Source organism: Eriocheir sinensis, chromosome 24 (assembly GCF_024679095.1).
Source record: "Eriocheir sinensis breed Jianghai 21 chromosome 24, ASM2467909v1, whole genome shotgun sequence".
NCBI lineage: Eukaryota > Metazoa > Arthropoda > Malacostraca > Decapoda > Varunidae > Eriocheir > Eriocheir sinensis.
Genome location: NC_066532.1, coordinates 17,533,145 through 17,548,316, shown reverse-complemented (window position 1 = coordinate 17,548,316; position 15,172 = coordinate 17,533,145). Strand labels below are relative to the sequence as shown.

The 15,172-nt window shown below is 43.0% G+C and overlaps 1 protein-coding gene across 10 annotated transcripts in view; it reads left to right on the top strand.

Moving 5' to 3' along the window:
• LOC127002980 (putative zinc finger protein 66) overlaps nucleotides 1–15,172 on the top strand; it is a 92,006-nt gene that overhangs the window by 61,449 nt on the left and 15,385 nt on the right. For 9 of the 10 annotated variants that reach the window (XR_007756795.1, XR_007756793.1, XR_007756794.1 and 6 more), the window contains 4 exons: nucleotides 1,230–1,396; nucleotides 2,611–2,704; nucleotides 6,482–6,598; nucleotides 11,493–11,582. Coding sequence is in view for 5 of the 10 variants with exons in the window: in XM_050869315.1 (XP_050725272.1) it covers nucleotides 1,230–1,396; nucleotides 2,611–2,704; nucleotides 6,482–6,598; nucleotides 11,493–11,582 (468 nt within the window). In the remaining 5 variants the exon portion in view is untranslated. Of the gene's footprint in view, nucleotides 1–1,229; nucleotides 1,398–2,610; nucleotides 2,705–6,481; nucleotides 6,599–11,492; nucleotides 11,583–15,172 lie in introns of those variants that run through there. The other variant, XR_007756796.1, reaches the window with a different exon arrangement.

Genomic DNA, 15,172 nt, shown 5'->3' with positions numbered 1-15,172 from the left:
AAAGTTCGCCAAGGTCAAAGTTTGAAAAAATAGAATTTCATCAAATTTCGAAACAAATGCTTCCATATGATGCAGAGGATCACAATTGATGGCCATACCAATTTTCAGGACGATCTTTGGCGGAGGTGTGCACTCTCCGAGTGCTATGCGTCTAGTTATTATAATTATTATTATTATTATTATTATTATTATTATTATTATTATTATTATTATTATTATTATTATTATTATTATTATTATTATTATTATTATTATTATTATTATTATTATTATTATTATTATTATTATTATTACTATTATTATTATTATTATTATTATTATTATTATTATTATTATTATTATTATTATTATTATTATTATTATTATTATTATTATTATTATTATTATTATTATTATTATTATTATTATTATTATTATTATTATTATTATTATTATTATTATTATTATTATTATTATTATTATTATTATTATCATTAATTGTACATTATTATTAACACTTTTATTATTATTATTATTATTATTATTATTATTATTATTATTATTATTATTATTATTATTATTATTATTATTACTATTATTATTATTATTATTATTATTATTATTATTATTATTATTACTATTATTATTATTAGCATTATTATCATTAATTGTACATTATTATTAACACTTTTATTATTATTATTATTATTATTATTATTATTATTATTATTATTATTATTATTATTATTGTTATTATTACTATTATTATTATTGTCAAAATTATTATTAGCATTATTATTATTATCATTACTAATACTCTTATGGCCACCAAGTTTTCCTGGGAACATTTTCTACTCGACTACTGACCCGCGGTGCCACACAAAGATGTTTAACTTGATGGTGGCACGAGGGAAAAAGGCTGACAGCCACTGCTACAGAACGTCGCAGCGCCTCTGTCAAACACAAGGCTCGCCTTTTGTCGGCGCCTTCGTTCCTCGACCTCTAACTCTTGTAAACGGACAGCATGATGTGTGCTACTACGTCATTGGTTTTTCTTGTTAGCCATTCACCCGTAATAAAGTGTCGGTAATCAGACAGATTATTTTCCCTTGAGAGGATCACTGCATCAAGAAACCGTGTCATAACATGGCCTAAAAGAACGGCGTGACGGGGCTCGAGCTGTGAGCATTGCTTTTAATTAACAGAGTCGCGGAGACGTATTATAATAATCACCATTTGTTCTCGCACAGGAGGAGGGCGGGACACACTGCCTCACCGAAGACCTTCGGGGCGAGGATTGCTTCGCTATATCAGGATATTTTTGGAAAGAAAAAACCTTGAAGTACACGTCTTCCGAGCTCAGCCTGGCCAACGTGACCTTTTTCAGCAGAGAATTTACGGTTGAAGCCACATCCTGGTGAGTCTTACCCGTTGAAAAAGCCTCGAAGTTTTTGTAAAAGTTGATTCCATTCAGAAGAAATAAATCAGTTTAACCCGGTAGCAGCGACGGGCCAAATTTGTGCCATGATATAAACCCCCAAAATAGATGATACATAATCTGATCACAAATGCTTTGATATATATTATGAAATGGTTTATGTGAGGGGTGATTTTTTTCAATTATGTCTGAACCCTTCCCCCCTTCCATGCCACGCTCACAACGCTCATGCCCCGACTCCCCTTAGGCGGTACGTAATTTTTGAACGGCCCTTTGCATGCACTAGGAATGCAAAGAATTGTGGTCCTCCAAACTCTACAACAGACATCCTTCTGTTGACACTGCAGTAGTAAGTGTTGTCTCCTAATGTATATTACTATTTTCGTCTTAATTACTTTTCTGAACCTGCTACGTAACTGCGCTCACCTCCCAACCTTTCCACTGCCTCACCGTACCTCATTTTATATTCCAGCTCGTCTCCTTGCTGTCTAACTTTTTAATGCAAGAGTTAACAGGCATCTTCATTCTTTCATTCGTTTCACTGATAAACTCTAGAACAGCCTTCTCTGCAGCCACGCATTTTTCCATGCAGTTCATCTCTAAGCTGGGGGGCTTCGTGGTGCAGAGGTTAGCACACTCGGCTCACAATCGAGAGAGCCCGGGTTCGATTCCCGGGCGGAGTGGAAAAATTCGGGCGGCTTTTCCGATACCCTACGCCCCTGTCCACCCAGCAGTGAATGGGTACCAGGTATTAATCGGGAATTGTGTCCCGTCTGGGGTCTGTTCCCTTCTCCTATAATTCCTTCCCCCTCCTGTCTCTCTCCGGCATATGATCACAGATGTTGCGCCGACTAAATGAAACTTTCCAACTTTTTATCTCTAAGCTGTTCAACTTCTCAATGCAAAAGCTAACAATCATCTTTATTCTTTCATTTGTGGCACTGATATACTCCGGAGCAGCTTCACTGAAACAGTCCCTCTTTCTCTGCACGTCCTCCTTTCTGTGGCTTAAACCATGTCAACAAGGGAATATAAAAACGCCTCAAATAAGATAAAAATCATGATTTCGGAGTCCTGCTGTGTTTTTTGTGACAGCGTTTTCTTTGTGAACTCCTTGCCGGCTCTTTTATTTGCAATTTTGTTTTGTTTTTGGTTTGTTCCTTAGGCATAAAAAATAAATGTTCTCTGTGCAGGAAACAACAAGGCAACACATCGGTGCTCCACCTCAAGCCAGTGGCCGGGATTCCCATCTACATGCTCAAGCTCGAGGATGCCAGTCAAAACAAGGTAAGTTTCCTAAACTGAGGGCAGACTTATCTGGTAGAGTAACGCAGTGCACTCAACCACCGCGAGCTGTGTCCTTCTTTCATAAGAACATAAGAACATAAGAACGCAGGAGTCTGCAAGAGGCCGGTAGGCCTGTACGAGGCAGCTCTTTCTGAATAATTCTTTCCATTGAACGCGCCACATCCAGAACGGAATGGCATGCCCCTAACCTTAGTGCGCCCACAGTTTTCCCGTGAGTATCGCCTCCCAGCCTGTAAGGCTGGGAGACGGGAGTCCTGGAGGCTGAGCGATGCCGTAGACATGTGCTGCGGCCTGTTACACACCTCTTTGGTCCCTTATTCTAGCCAAGATGGGCGGCCTTTCCTGGCTCAGAGAGGTATATCATCTAGGTCGCGTCTTGGGTGACCATGAGCCAAACGTCCACCACTATATCAGGTGATGGCTGCGTATATCCTTCTGCTACCCCTTGGGCGGTTGGGCTTATAGGCCCAACGAACAGCCTCCTTTTGCAGGGCCTAAGCCCCGTTCACACTGTGGCGACTCTGGGCCACGACAACCCGGCGACTTTTCCATTTGACAAGTTGGTTCCCACGCTGCAAGAAGGGGGGAGGTTTTATGGGGGTCTTGGTGTCTTGCCGACTGTCTGGGACATTCGGCCAACTAGTTGCCAGCATGTCGTGCTAACCCTCACGACTCCAGACTCCCGTCACGACGTCGGCGCAGCATTCGGCAACAGTCTCAAGACATCTTTCAAGACATGCCCGACCCTTTCACAGCAACACCCAAGACCTCGTGTACCCTAGAGTCGTGGGTAGTCGTGCCCCAGAGTCGGCACAGTGTGAACCGGGCTTTAGTGGTGGGTTGGAGCGTAGGAGAGTGAATTCTTCCTCAAGACGTTTATGGCATCCAGTACTTTGACAGGGCTGGAGGGGGGGGTAGGAGAGCATCAGTGCCTCACCAACCACACCCACACCCTTTTCTTGGGGACCGCCATGGTGGTGCAGACGAGACACGCTCGAGGAGCCAGGTCCGGGGTTAACCTCCGGCGAGCCCTCCGTGTGTGTGCCTGGAACATCTCGGTAGCAGCGAGGGGCCAAATTTGTGGCTTTACCATGTACCAGCGACGGGCCAAATTTTCGCAAGACATAACCCCCAAAATAGATGATGCATAAACTGATCACGTATGCGTTGATATATATTATGAATTGGTTTGCGTGAATGATGATTTTTTTTCTTATTCTTCTCGCTTAGAGGGAAGGGCCCTTAAGAAACATTATCCCCGCAGCTACCGGGTTAACCTCAAGGAGGAGCAGCAATTACCCCATCGCGGCCATCAGTCAGCTGAGCTCAGAAGGTTGAGAGCGGACATAGTGGTGCTCTTTTAGACGAGGAGACCTGGCAATGGAGAGTTCAGTAGTTGTGGTTATACCTACCACTGGTCAGGCCAGAGCGATGGTGCCCGTCTCAAAGGAATAGCTATAGCCATTTCTAGCCGACTGCAATCCTTCGTTGCACGGGTTACTCCGACTGATGAGCGTATGATGCTGGTGGGGTTGAAGCACACCTTGGGCTTCGTATTTCTTATTGCAGTGAACTCCCCTACCTAAATGTGTGAACTTGAGGAGATAGTGTGAACTTGAGAAGATAAGAGGTGTTCTCTGCCAAGCTCGACCCTATAGTGGTGTGGAGTGAGAAAATAAAAGTTGAATTGTGACATGTAAGGCCCCTAAAAGTTGCCATTTGTCCGACCTAGCTTGCATGTAAAATTTTGCATTCTAAAGCCAACATTTTCTGCCCTTTACACGCAGTTTCTGAATGATCAGTGACAGAGATTGTAACTGCAGTTTTGGAAGACGTAAAGCTAAGAGAGTAGAGGAAGGGGTTGAGTGGTACAGGAACGGAAAAAATGAAGGAGATAGGGAAGATGAAGTGGAGAAAAGAGAGTAGTGGAAGGTAGAGCGGTACGGGAAGTAAACGGACAGTAAGGGAGATATAAAGGAAAATGAAGCTAATAGAATAGTTCTATGGCATAGTGACATCTGAAGACTGCAGTGATGTCATCGACAGAATCAAAGTTGCAGATGGCGGCTGCTGATCCATTAAGACGAAACTACACCCTCTCTTGCAGAGGTGAGAGAGACTGTGAGGATATATGAAGGGTGGAAAGGAGGCTGGGGTCTGTAATTTCAATGCGGAGATGGTGAAAGTCGGGAGTGAAGCAATGATCCATGGGTTGTATGCGGTACTGTTTGCCATGTCCGGTACCATTCCTCTTGACTGGAAAAGGGGGATGAGTGTCCTTATTTGGAGAGGATAGAGGACCAACAGGAGTACTACAATTACCGTGGTATTACGCTGCTCAGTTTGCCGGGCTATGGGATTAAGGGCCAGTTTCACAGTTCCCCATGATTGGTTAGTAAGCTCCCAAACCAATACCAGAACCTTCGAAATTTCCATGTATAGTGTCTGGTGTTTATATTTAAGTTCACAAATTTGATGAAATTATACAGGAAAAGTCTTGTGTATTTAGTGTGGCATCGAAGACCTCACCATTTTGGAGTGTATGGGATTCTGTAGTTTGATTCGGGCTGTTACGAAGACACTGTATTGGACTGTGAAATCGGTTCTAAGATTAAGAGTGGCGTAAAGTGTGGGGGAGGTATGTGCTTCACTCGTCCTGTCTTGGTGGGATGTCTTGTGGTCGGGAGCAACACGTATTCTCCTCTGGACCATTTCAGCCGCGGACGTTTTCTCCTAAGTCTATATACACCAAGTCAAGTCATACGCAGGTTTGTGGGAGGAGACACGGCCGAGGCGTGGTTTATGCGTGACGTTGCTTGGAGCCAAACTAGAGAATATAGAAACAGGGATTTAGAGAAAACGAAGAAAGGCGTACTAATTTAAATCAATCACTTCAACATGCCCTCCTCACGCCCCACACCGCCGTTTGTAGGCGTTGGAAGTACAGTCACGCAATAGCACAATAAAAAGACATATTTTATCGTCAGTGGCTTGCCTGAACGCGCGATGAAAGAAGGCGAGAATGCACATCCAGAGTGCACATACGGTCCCAACTTTAGTCACCCCTGAACTGGCGGGTATTTTGGGGGGGCTCCAAGTGACGTCATCCCGCTGCTCCGCCCCAAAACCGCCTCCTGCGCGTACCGGTCGCAGTTTTGAAGCAGAGTGACTTGACTTGGTGTGTATAGACTTAGGTTTTCTCAACAAAGCTCCCCTATGGATATTTTCCCACGTGGACCTTTTACCCCCTGCATATATTTGACAGCAGTGTGTCACGATAACGAACACTGGCGAAAAATGTAATACTAATTCAGTGGGGCAAGCTCACTATTATGAACATTATGTGTACTATTAGGTAACATTGTCATTATTGGGAGTGGCTTTTGATGGTGATGTTATTATTGTAGTACCAGTATTATTGTTTTTTTTTTTAGAATTGTTGTTGTTATCATTATTATTATTATTGTTATTGTTATTGTTATTATTATTATTATTATTATTATTATTATTATTATTATTATTATTATCATCACTATTATTATTATTGAAAGACTGTCTAGATGGTGTCTGCCGCTGTCTCCCCCATGTGTGTCGAGACTCACTCTGCCACCTAACGTCAGCTCGATGGGATGTAGCTATGACCATTCTGACATATGGTTTGATGACACACAGGCCTATATCTCATCAAACCTTATGCCGGGTAATATTCAATTCGTCATTACTATTATAACTCATCTATGTTTTATCTCCTTGAAGAGCGGGAACTGCAGCTCTCTGGTCCTGACGGGTGGCACGGAGGAGCCATTTGACACAATTGTCTTCACGGCACACTGGCACCAACAAGTCTTCCCGGGCTGCACCTACAGGGTCTGGGTAAGGGCGTCACTCCTGTCATCATCATTATCATCATCTGTTGTTATAAGTGAAAGGCAGGAAGAAGGCCCTTCCTAACGTTGATGTTCACCTCTGTCAGTTTTAGTGCGATTTATTCTACTCCGGAAGAGGTTCTAATTCAATCTCTCCACTTTTTTCCCTCTTCCCTGACATCTACATTTTCTTAATTGACTGTTTATCACGTTGAGTCTCTCTCTCTCTCTCTCTCTCTCTCTCTCTCTCTCTCTCTCTCTCTCTCTCTCTCTCTCTCTCTCTCTCTCTCCCATCCCGAAGGGAGCCTCAGCTTCAACTTTTCCTACTGAGTACCGCCCAATTTCTACTACTCCTATCCTCTCTAAGATCTCTGAGAGGCTTTTGGCTAAACGGCTTTCCATATACTGTGATAATTTCAGTCGGTTACCTGATTCTCAGTTCGCATTCCGTAATGGTTTGGGAACATGTGAGGCTCTCTTGACTCTGTCTCATGACCTGCAGTCTCGTTTGGATCGTGGGCATGAGTCTCGAGATGTTGCTATTGATTTTAGTTCTGCTTTTGATGTTGTGAATCATAGGGCTCTAATTTATAAACTACAACTCCTTGGTATTGGTGGAAGTCTTCTCAGTATTTTTAAAGAATTTTTTAATAATCGATTACAGTGTGTGGCTGTTGATGGGGCCTGCTCTGCTTCTCTGCCTGTTGTTTCTGGTGTTCCTCAGGGCAGTGTCCTTGGACCTTTATTTCTTCTTTATTTCTGACTTGGGCATTAACCTCGAAAATAAGCTTATTTCATATGTTGATGATACAACTCTATACTCCGCTGTTCACTCTCCTAGCAACAGAGGTGAAGTTGCTGCATCTCTCAAAAGGGACTTGGCAATGATCACCGCTTGATGTCAACTTTGGGGCATAAAGATTAATGCTAATAAAACGCATTCCATTACCATTAGTAGATCCCGTACCTTGAATCCACCTCATCCTTGTTTGCATATTTTTGGTGAACAGATTAAGGATGTTTTTAGTATTCGTTTGTTGGGAGTCACTCTTGATTCTAAACTGACATTTGAGAAGCACATCCGTTCCATGTCTTCCACTATTGCACAGAAGACTTCATTAGTGCTTCAAAATATTTGTCTGTGACTCAACTGTAATAAAATCTTTTTATGCATTCATTTTGCCCCGCTTTGAGTATTGTGCTCCTGTTTGGATGTCTGCTGCCAATTGCCATTCAGAGTTACTTGACAGAGCTATCAAATTAATTAAATTTATTACTCCGGCACTTGTTCTTGGTCTTGATCATCGGCGTCAAGTTGGTGCCCTTACCATTTTAAAGAATAATCGGCATCCCTTATACAATGTTTTGCCTGATCCTTTTACTCCTGCACGGGTCACGAGGTTTGCTCTTAGTCAAAACGGTCTTGCTTTTAATCCTATGAATTTTGGTACGACACAATTCTCAAGATGTTTTCTTCCATCGTTGACAAGTGTATGGAATCAGTTACCCAAAGAAATTGTCCTTTCTGCAGACATTTCTACATTTAAGTCTCGTGTGAATGTCTTTTTCAAACAGTAATTTTATTATTCCTCCTTTTGGCGTTGACTGGCCAGTTTCTTAACTATTCGTTCCCTTTGCTTTTTCTCCAGTACCTTTTTGCATTTTGTGCGGTTCAACTTGTTGTATCTGCACCCTGAAGGGAGGCTTTGGTAGCTTATCATAATAATATATATATATATATATATATATATATATATATATATATATATATATATATATATATATATATATATATATATATATATATATATATATATATATATATATATATCAAAGATAGAGAGGCAGCTCACAAGAGGTACCAGAGCCTTCGCACTCCTGCAAACCATGATCTTTACATTTCTGCCCGGAATCGTGCAAAATCTATTCCCCGACTTACCAAAAACTCCTTCATTAATAGAAAATGCCAAAACCTTGCTTTTTCTAATTCTTCCCGGGATTTCTGGCATCTAGCCAAAAACATCTCCTCCAGCTTCACTTCTTCCTCTTTCCCTCCTCTCCTTAGTCCTGACGGCAGCACCGCTATCTCATCTATCTCTAAGGCTGAACTCTTCCCTCAAACTTTCTCTAAAAACTCCACTCTGGACGATTCTGGGCACATTTCTCCTACTCATCCCCCATCTGACTCCCTTATGCCTATTGTTAAGATTCTTACGAATGATGTTTTCTATGCCCTCTCTGGCCTCAATCCTCAGAAGGATTCTGAACCTGATGGAGTGTCTCCTATTTTCCTTAAAAACTGTGCTTCCGTGCTGACCCCCTGCCGTGTTAAACTCTTTCGACTCTGTCTGCCAACATCTACCTTTCCTTCCTGCTGGAAGTATGCCTTCATACAGCCTGTGCCTAAGAAGGGTGACCATTCCAATCCCTCAAACTACCGTCCTATAGCTTTACTTTCTCATCTATCTAAAGCGTTTGAATCAATCCTTAATTAACCGGAAGATTCAAAAGCACCTCTCCACTTCTGATCTTCTATCTGATCGCCAGTATGGATTCCGCAAGAGGCGTTCTACTGGTGATTTCCTTGCCTTCTTAACTGACTCTTGGCAAACAGTGATACCAGATCCCGTTCAATACATAAGCAAGGAGGGTGAGTGGCAGCAACTGTCTGTGAGTGAGTTTGAAGGAAACACCAGAAACTGTTTCGACTGGTATGCGAAACACTAAACGTTTCCTCGAATTAAGTAGGAATATATCTCACATTCAAAGTGTTATGTGCATATCAGCATGTCTGGCGGTCCTTCTACAAGTGTACACACGCCAAATTATCCACACAAGGCTATTTTCTTCCTCTCGACGGTGTTCGGCATGGTGAGACAGGTCCCGCACCCCACTCTTCAGCAGGGTCAGAGTGAAACTGAACCATGAACCTGTATTTGACACCACTCATCAGTTTACAACTTTGCCCGCCAGTCTTTGCCCGGTGAAGGAGTAGATATTGTGGGCTAAACTACATCTGGTAGCACTCTTTGTTGCCAGATTCATCAACCCTCATTCTCACTACCTATTGTGATCTGGTATCACTGTTTGCCCGTCGAGCATGCTCGATAGTGTGGACACGGCTTTAGTCATCCTCTCTTAGCCGTTTGCTATTGCGCTGGACATATCAAAAGCCTTTGATAGGGTCTGGCACAAATCTTTTCTTTCCAAACTACCCTCCTACGGTTTCTATCCTTCTCTTTGTACCTTTATCTCCAATTTCCTTTCTGACCGTTCTATTTCTGCTGTGGTAGACGGTCACTGTTCTTCCCCTAAACCTATTAACAGTGGTGTCCTGCAGGGCTCTGTCCTATCTCCCACTCTTCCTATTGTTCATTGATGATCTCCTTTCCAAAACGAACTGTCCTATCCATTCCTACGCCGATGACTCTACTCTGCATTACTCAACTTCTTTTAATAGAAGATCCACCCACCAGAAACTAAACGATTCTAAGTTGGATTGCAGAACGCTTAGCCTCAGACCTTACTATTGTTTCCGATTGGGGCAAAAAGAACTAGTGTCCTTCAACGCCTCAAAAACACAGTTTCTCCACATATCAATCGACACAATCTTCCAAACGCCTATCCCCTATTCTTTGACAACACCCAGCTGTCACTTTCTTCAACACTAAACATCCACGGTCTATCCTTAGCTCAGAATATCAACTGTAAACTACTCATCTCCTCTCTCACTCAATCAGCTTCCTCGAGGTTGGGCGTTCTGTATCGTCTCCGCCAGTTTTTCTCACCCGCACAGTTGCTATCCATATACAGTGGCCTTGTCCGCCCTCGTATGGAGTATGCATCTCACGTGTGGGGAAGCTCCACTCACACAGCTCTTTTACACCGAGTGGAGTCTAAGGCTCTTCGTCTCATAAGCTCCCCTCCTCTTACTGACAGCCTACTACTTCTTAAATTCCGCCGCCATCTTCTATCGATATTTTCACTCTGACTGGTCTTCTGAACCTCTTAACTGCATGCCTTCCCATCTCTCGCGGCCCCGCTGCACACGACTTTCTACTCAAGCTCATCCCTATACTGTCCAAACACCTTATGCAAGAGTTAACCAGCATCTTCATTCTTTAGATCCTTCACTGGTAAACTCCGGAACAGCCTTCCTTCGTCTGTATTTCCTCTTGCCTATGACTTGACCTCTTTCAAGTAGAGTGTATCAAGACACCTCTCCATACGAAATTGACCTCTCTTTTGGGCACTGTATGCTTTTCGCTGTGTGGAAGCAACAGTTAGCGAGCTTTTTTCCTACTTTTTCTTTTTGATGAGGCATATACAGGGGAGGGGAGGGGTGCGGCATGCAGATCATAAACACTTTGTTCTCCTCTTCGTTTCCTCTTTGCTTCAATTAACAGAAGAGAGTAGTACAGCATTATCTCTGAGGACATATTCTCTCACTTTCCACACCTATATTAGTAGTAGTAGTAGCAGCAGCAGCAGTAGTAGTAGTAGTAGTAGTGTTGGTGATGATAGTAGTAGTAGTAGTAATAGTTGTTGTTGTTGAACCATTTGTGCTAGAGGTAGTATAGTGGTAGTATTAGTAGTTATAGTAGTAGTGATGGTAGTAGTAGTAGTAGTGGTAGTAATAGTAGTAGTAGTGGAAGTAGATAGTAATGGTCATAATACCAGTGATGTAGTAGAAGTAGTAGTAGTAGTAGTAAAAGTAGTAGTCGTAGTTGTAGTAGATATAGTAATAGTATTGGTTGTAGCTACCACTGAACAAGGCTTTCACGTTGTTTGGAGAGCTGAGCTTCCAGGTATCGGGCCGAGAGACTTAAAGCACTGCTCTTCTCTCCCTCATGTTTACCTTGTGGACCATGATTCCCCTTCCCCTCTCTTATTCTCAACAGTTCAGGCCGAGGACCGAATGTCAAAAAGATATGATCGGCGCCAAGGACAAGGAACTGCCGAGGCTTCAGTACGTACAAGCGAGCAAAGAAGTAAGTCAAGCAGATGGATTTATTAATTTACTTCGTTACTAAAAATACATAGTAGTTAGCTAGCTAAGAGCTGAGTACTTAATTTGCTTAAAAGTTACTTGGTTCTTTAGCTACTGATTTGGTTGGCTTATTAATGAGTAACTTAGTGACCTACTTCGTTAATCTACGAGTTAGTTAATCAGAACCTTTGCTATATAGCTTGTTAAATGGTTAACTATTATAATAAGTTTAACCTGGTAGCTGCAGGGATCATGTTTCTTAAAGGCTCCTCTAAGCGAGAAAAATGAGTAAACATCACCCCTCACACAAACCATTTCATAATACATATCAAAGCATTTGTGATCAGTTTATGCATCATCTATTTTGGAAGGTTTATATCATGGCACAAACTTGTCCCGTCGCTGCTACACGGTGAAGCCACAAATTTGGCCCGTCGCTGCTACACGGTGAAGCCACAAATTTGGCCCGTCGCTGCTACCGGGTTAATGAGTAACTTAGTTGTTTACTTCGTTAATCTACGAGTTAGTTAATCAGAAACTTTGCTATATAGCTTGTTAAATGGTTAACTATTATAATTAGTTTAAATTACAGTGTACGAGAGAGACACTCAAGGGAGACTCATTTGACCAAAAGTTGCACAGAGCTGAGACTTCGAATCTGGCGGTCCGAAGGATGTGTGGACTTTCCTCTTGTAACAATATACCTTGAGAGAGAGAGAGAGAGAGAGAATTTACAGCTTGACAGTCACACCACACATGTTAGACGTTTTTGGTGGATATTTGTTTGATTTTTTTTATTTTTTATACATAGCAAAGGAAACAGTTCCTAATGTATAGACACTTGCAGAGTCGTATGTCACTTTCTGCATACCTGAATGAGATGAAATATGATAATCTGAAAGGCTATAGATCGTTCGAGTATGACCAGACTATATCGATGCAAGTCCTCTGTTTGCGGTTCGTATGTGGTGCCCTCGGCTCTCCTGCTTTTCATTTAAGGCACCACTGAGTGTGTGGGGGTTCACAAGAAAACAAAACTAAAAACCATAATAAAAGAAATAACCGCGAAACCAATTCGTGGTGTGGAATGGAGTCTAAGACAACCAGGAGAACGTTAAACTACACTGACAACCCTACTCTCTCCTCGTGTCTGTGTTAATGAAGAGGAAAAAAAGAATTTTGGTAGCGTGTTAAGTATGACACGAAGGAGGAGGGAGTAAGGGTGACTCCTACAAGTGATTAACGTGGAATATGGGGTAGGGTAGGGAGGAAACAAGCAGTGTAACATTATATGGTCTTGGTTTATTAGGACGCTGGGTATTTATAAATAATCTGCCACCCCTTGAAGAGGCGGGGGGAAGGAAGACGATTTAACTCAACCTCTCCTGTAACGGCGACGGGACAGCGAGTCTTAAAAGGACCAAGGGCGACGGAGGCCTCTATAGTGACAACCCTGTCATTATTCTGTTATTACCAATATGACAAGATAATGCAATACATACAAAGAAAATGGGGGGAAAAACATTTATAAATATATAGGCGACGGCAACACTCCCCTTCCTCCTACCAGTCACGAAACTCGCGTCAGCACTTTTCCCTACCTATCTTGATGCGTCACAGAGGCCACGACAGGGTGTGTGTGTGTGTGTGGGGGGGGGGGGAGATCGCTAAACTCCTTACAAACACGCCGATTTGACGCCCATCCTAACTAGTGTGTGTGTTGGGGAAAGAAATTAAAAGGGGCTTCCCAATATGACTGGGGAGGAGGTGGTTACAGGCATTGAGGGATGACTTATCTGCCGGCGAGGTGATGCCTTATGGCTCCTGGGCTGGGTGCTCCATTCACCGGGACGGCGAAGGTGCCGGGGGCACTCACTGTTAGCTGTAAGCCGGGCGAAGGGTATCAGATGACTGACTGTGGTAACCCTTATAAATCATGTGGACACTAATTTTAACTGGGAAGTTATATCCAGAGAGAACAGCGCCTACCTGTAAGCCGGGCGAAGGGTATCGGATGACTAACCTCGCCCAGCGCGGTGCATGGGGGCGGGAGTTACCTCGTGAAGGGGGAGGGGGTAAGAGAAGCAACGGATAGGAGAGAGGGGGAGTGCGTGCCGCTGATCGCCAGTTACCCTAACTAATAATTATGAAGGGAAGGTTATATCCTTCGACGACGGTTCGAACCTTTCTCAATAAGTTTGGAAGTGAAAATTAATGTCCAGACGTTATGTGCTCGTTTTGGGGCACTACACGTATACGATGGCTCGAGTGTTTTTTGTATACACAAACATTCAAATATATCACTGAAAATATAAAGTTGATCTTCACGCAATCACGAACGCGCAGGTGCCACATCTACGTTCGCGAGTGGACAGACGGAATGAAACGGATTATAGGAGTGGTTACTCTCCCCCCTTGAGCAATGATGATAGGGTGTCCGGTGTTTGAGGTCCTGGCAGTACACATAGATCGACTATAAAGAGCACTTGCTCATGTCGGGAGGGTACCTGCTGGCGATTACGAGTCCAACACGTGATCAGGCCGTGGTGATTTTTACACACACACACACACACACACACCTGACCGAGGTCCGACGTGGGTCACGACGCTCCGAATGGAGTAGCTGGGGCCAGCCTGTTGCCCTCCCCCCTTCCCCTACATTTCCCTCTCCCTTTTCATCAAAAACCCAACACCGTAAGAAACTTTTGTGACATCAAGCTTAATCATGGTGACAGACAGTGAGTGCAGTGCGTGTGTGGTGCCGTGAAGACACTGAGGAGTAGAAATGGCCAGTCTAAGTCTATATATACCAAGTTAAGTCACTCTGCTTCAAAACTGCGACCGGTACGCGCAGGAGGCGGTTTTGGGGCGGAGCAGCGGGATGACGTCACTTGGAGTTAAAAAAAAAAAAATACCCGCCAGTTCAGGGGTGACTAAAGTTGGGGCCGTATGTGCACTCTGGATGTACATTCTCGCCTTCTTTCACAGCGCGTTCTGGGAAGCCACTGACGAAAAAATGTCTTTATTGTGCTATTGCGTGACTGTAATTTCAATGACTACAAACGGCGGTGTGGGGTGTGAGGGAGGGCATGTTGAAGGGCTTGATTTAAATTGGTACGCCTTTCCTCGTTTTCTCTAAATCCCTGTTTCTACATTATCTAGTTTGGCTCCAAGCAGTGTCACGCATAAACCACGCCTCGGCCGTGTCTCCTCCCACAAACATGCGTATGATTTGACTTGCTGTATATAGACTTAGTGGCCAGTGCATAGGTGGCCACGATAACAGAAAACCTTATTCCCGATACCCAATAACTGATAATGGAAAACCTTATCGGTGATAACCGATATTCGTTAACTGGAGACACAAATATAGGCGATAACCGATACCTGATACCCGATATAAATCCGCAATTCCGATACCAGCTAGCGATAAGTCCGATAGGCGAAAACGATACTATATTGATATTTCAAATGAAAAACATGGATGAATTCAAATTTTCATTATCTATATTTTTGAAAACTTACAAAACCTGAAAACCACACGTTGACACGTACATATAGACGGTAATACTAGAAACGCCTGAACCGGTG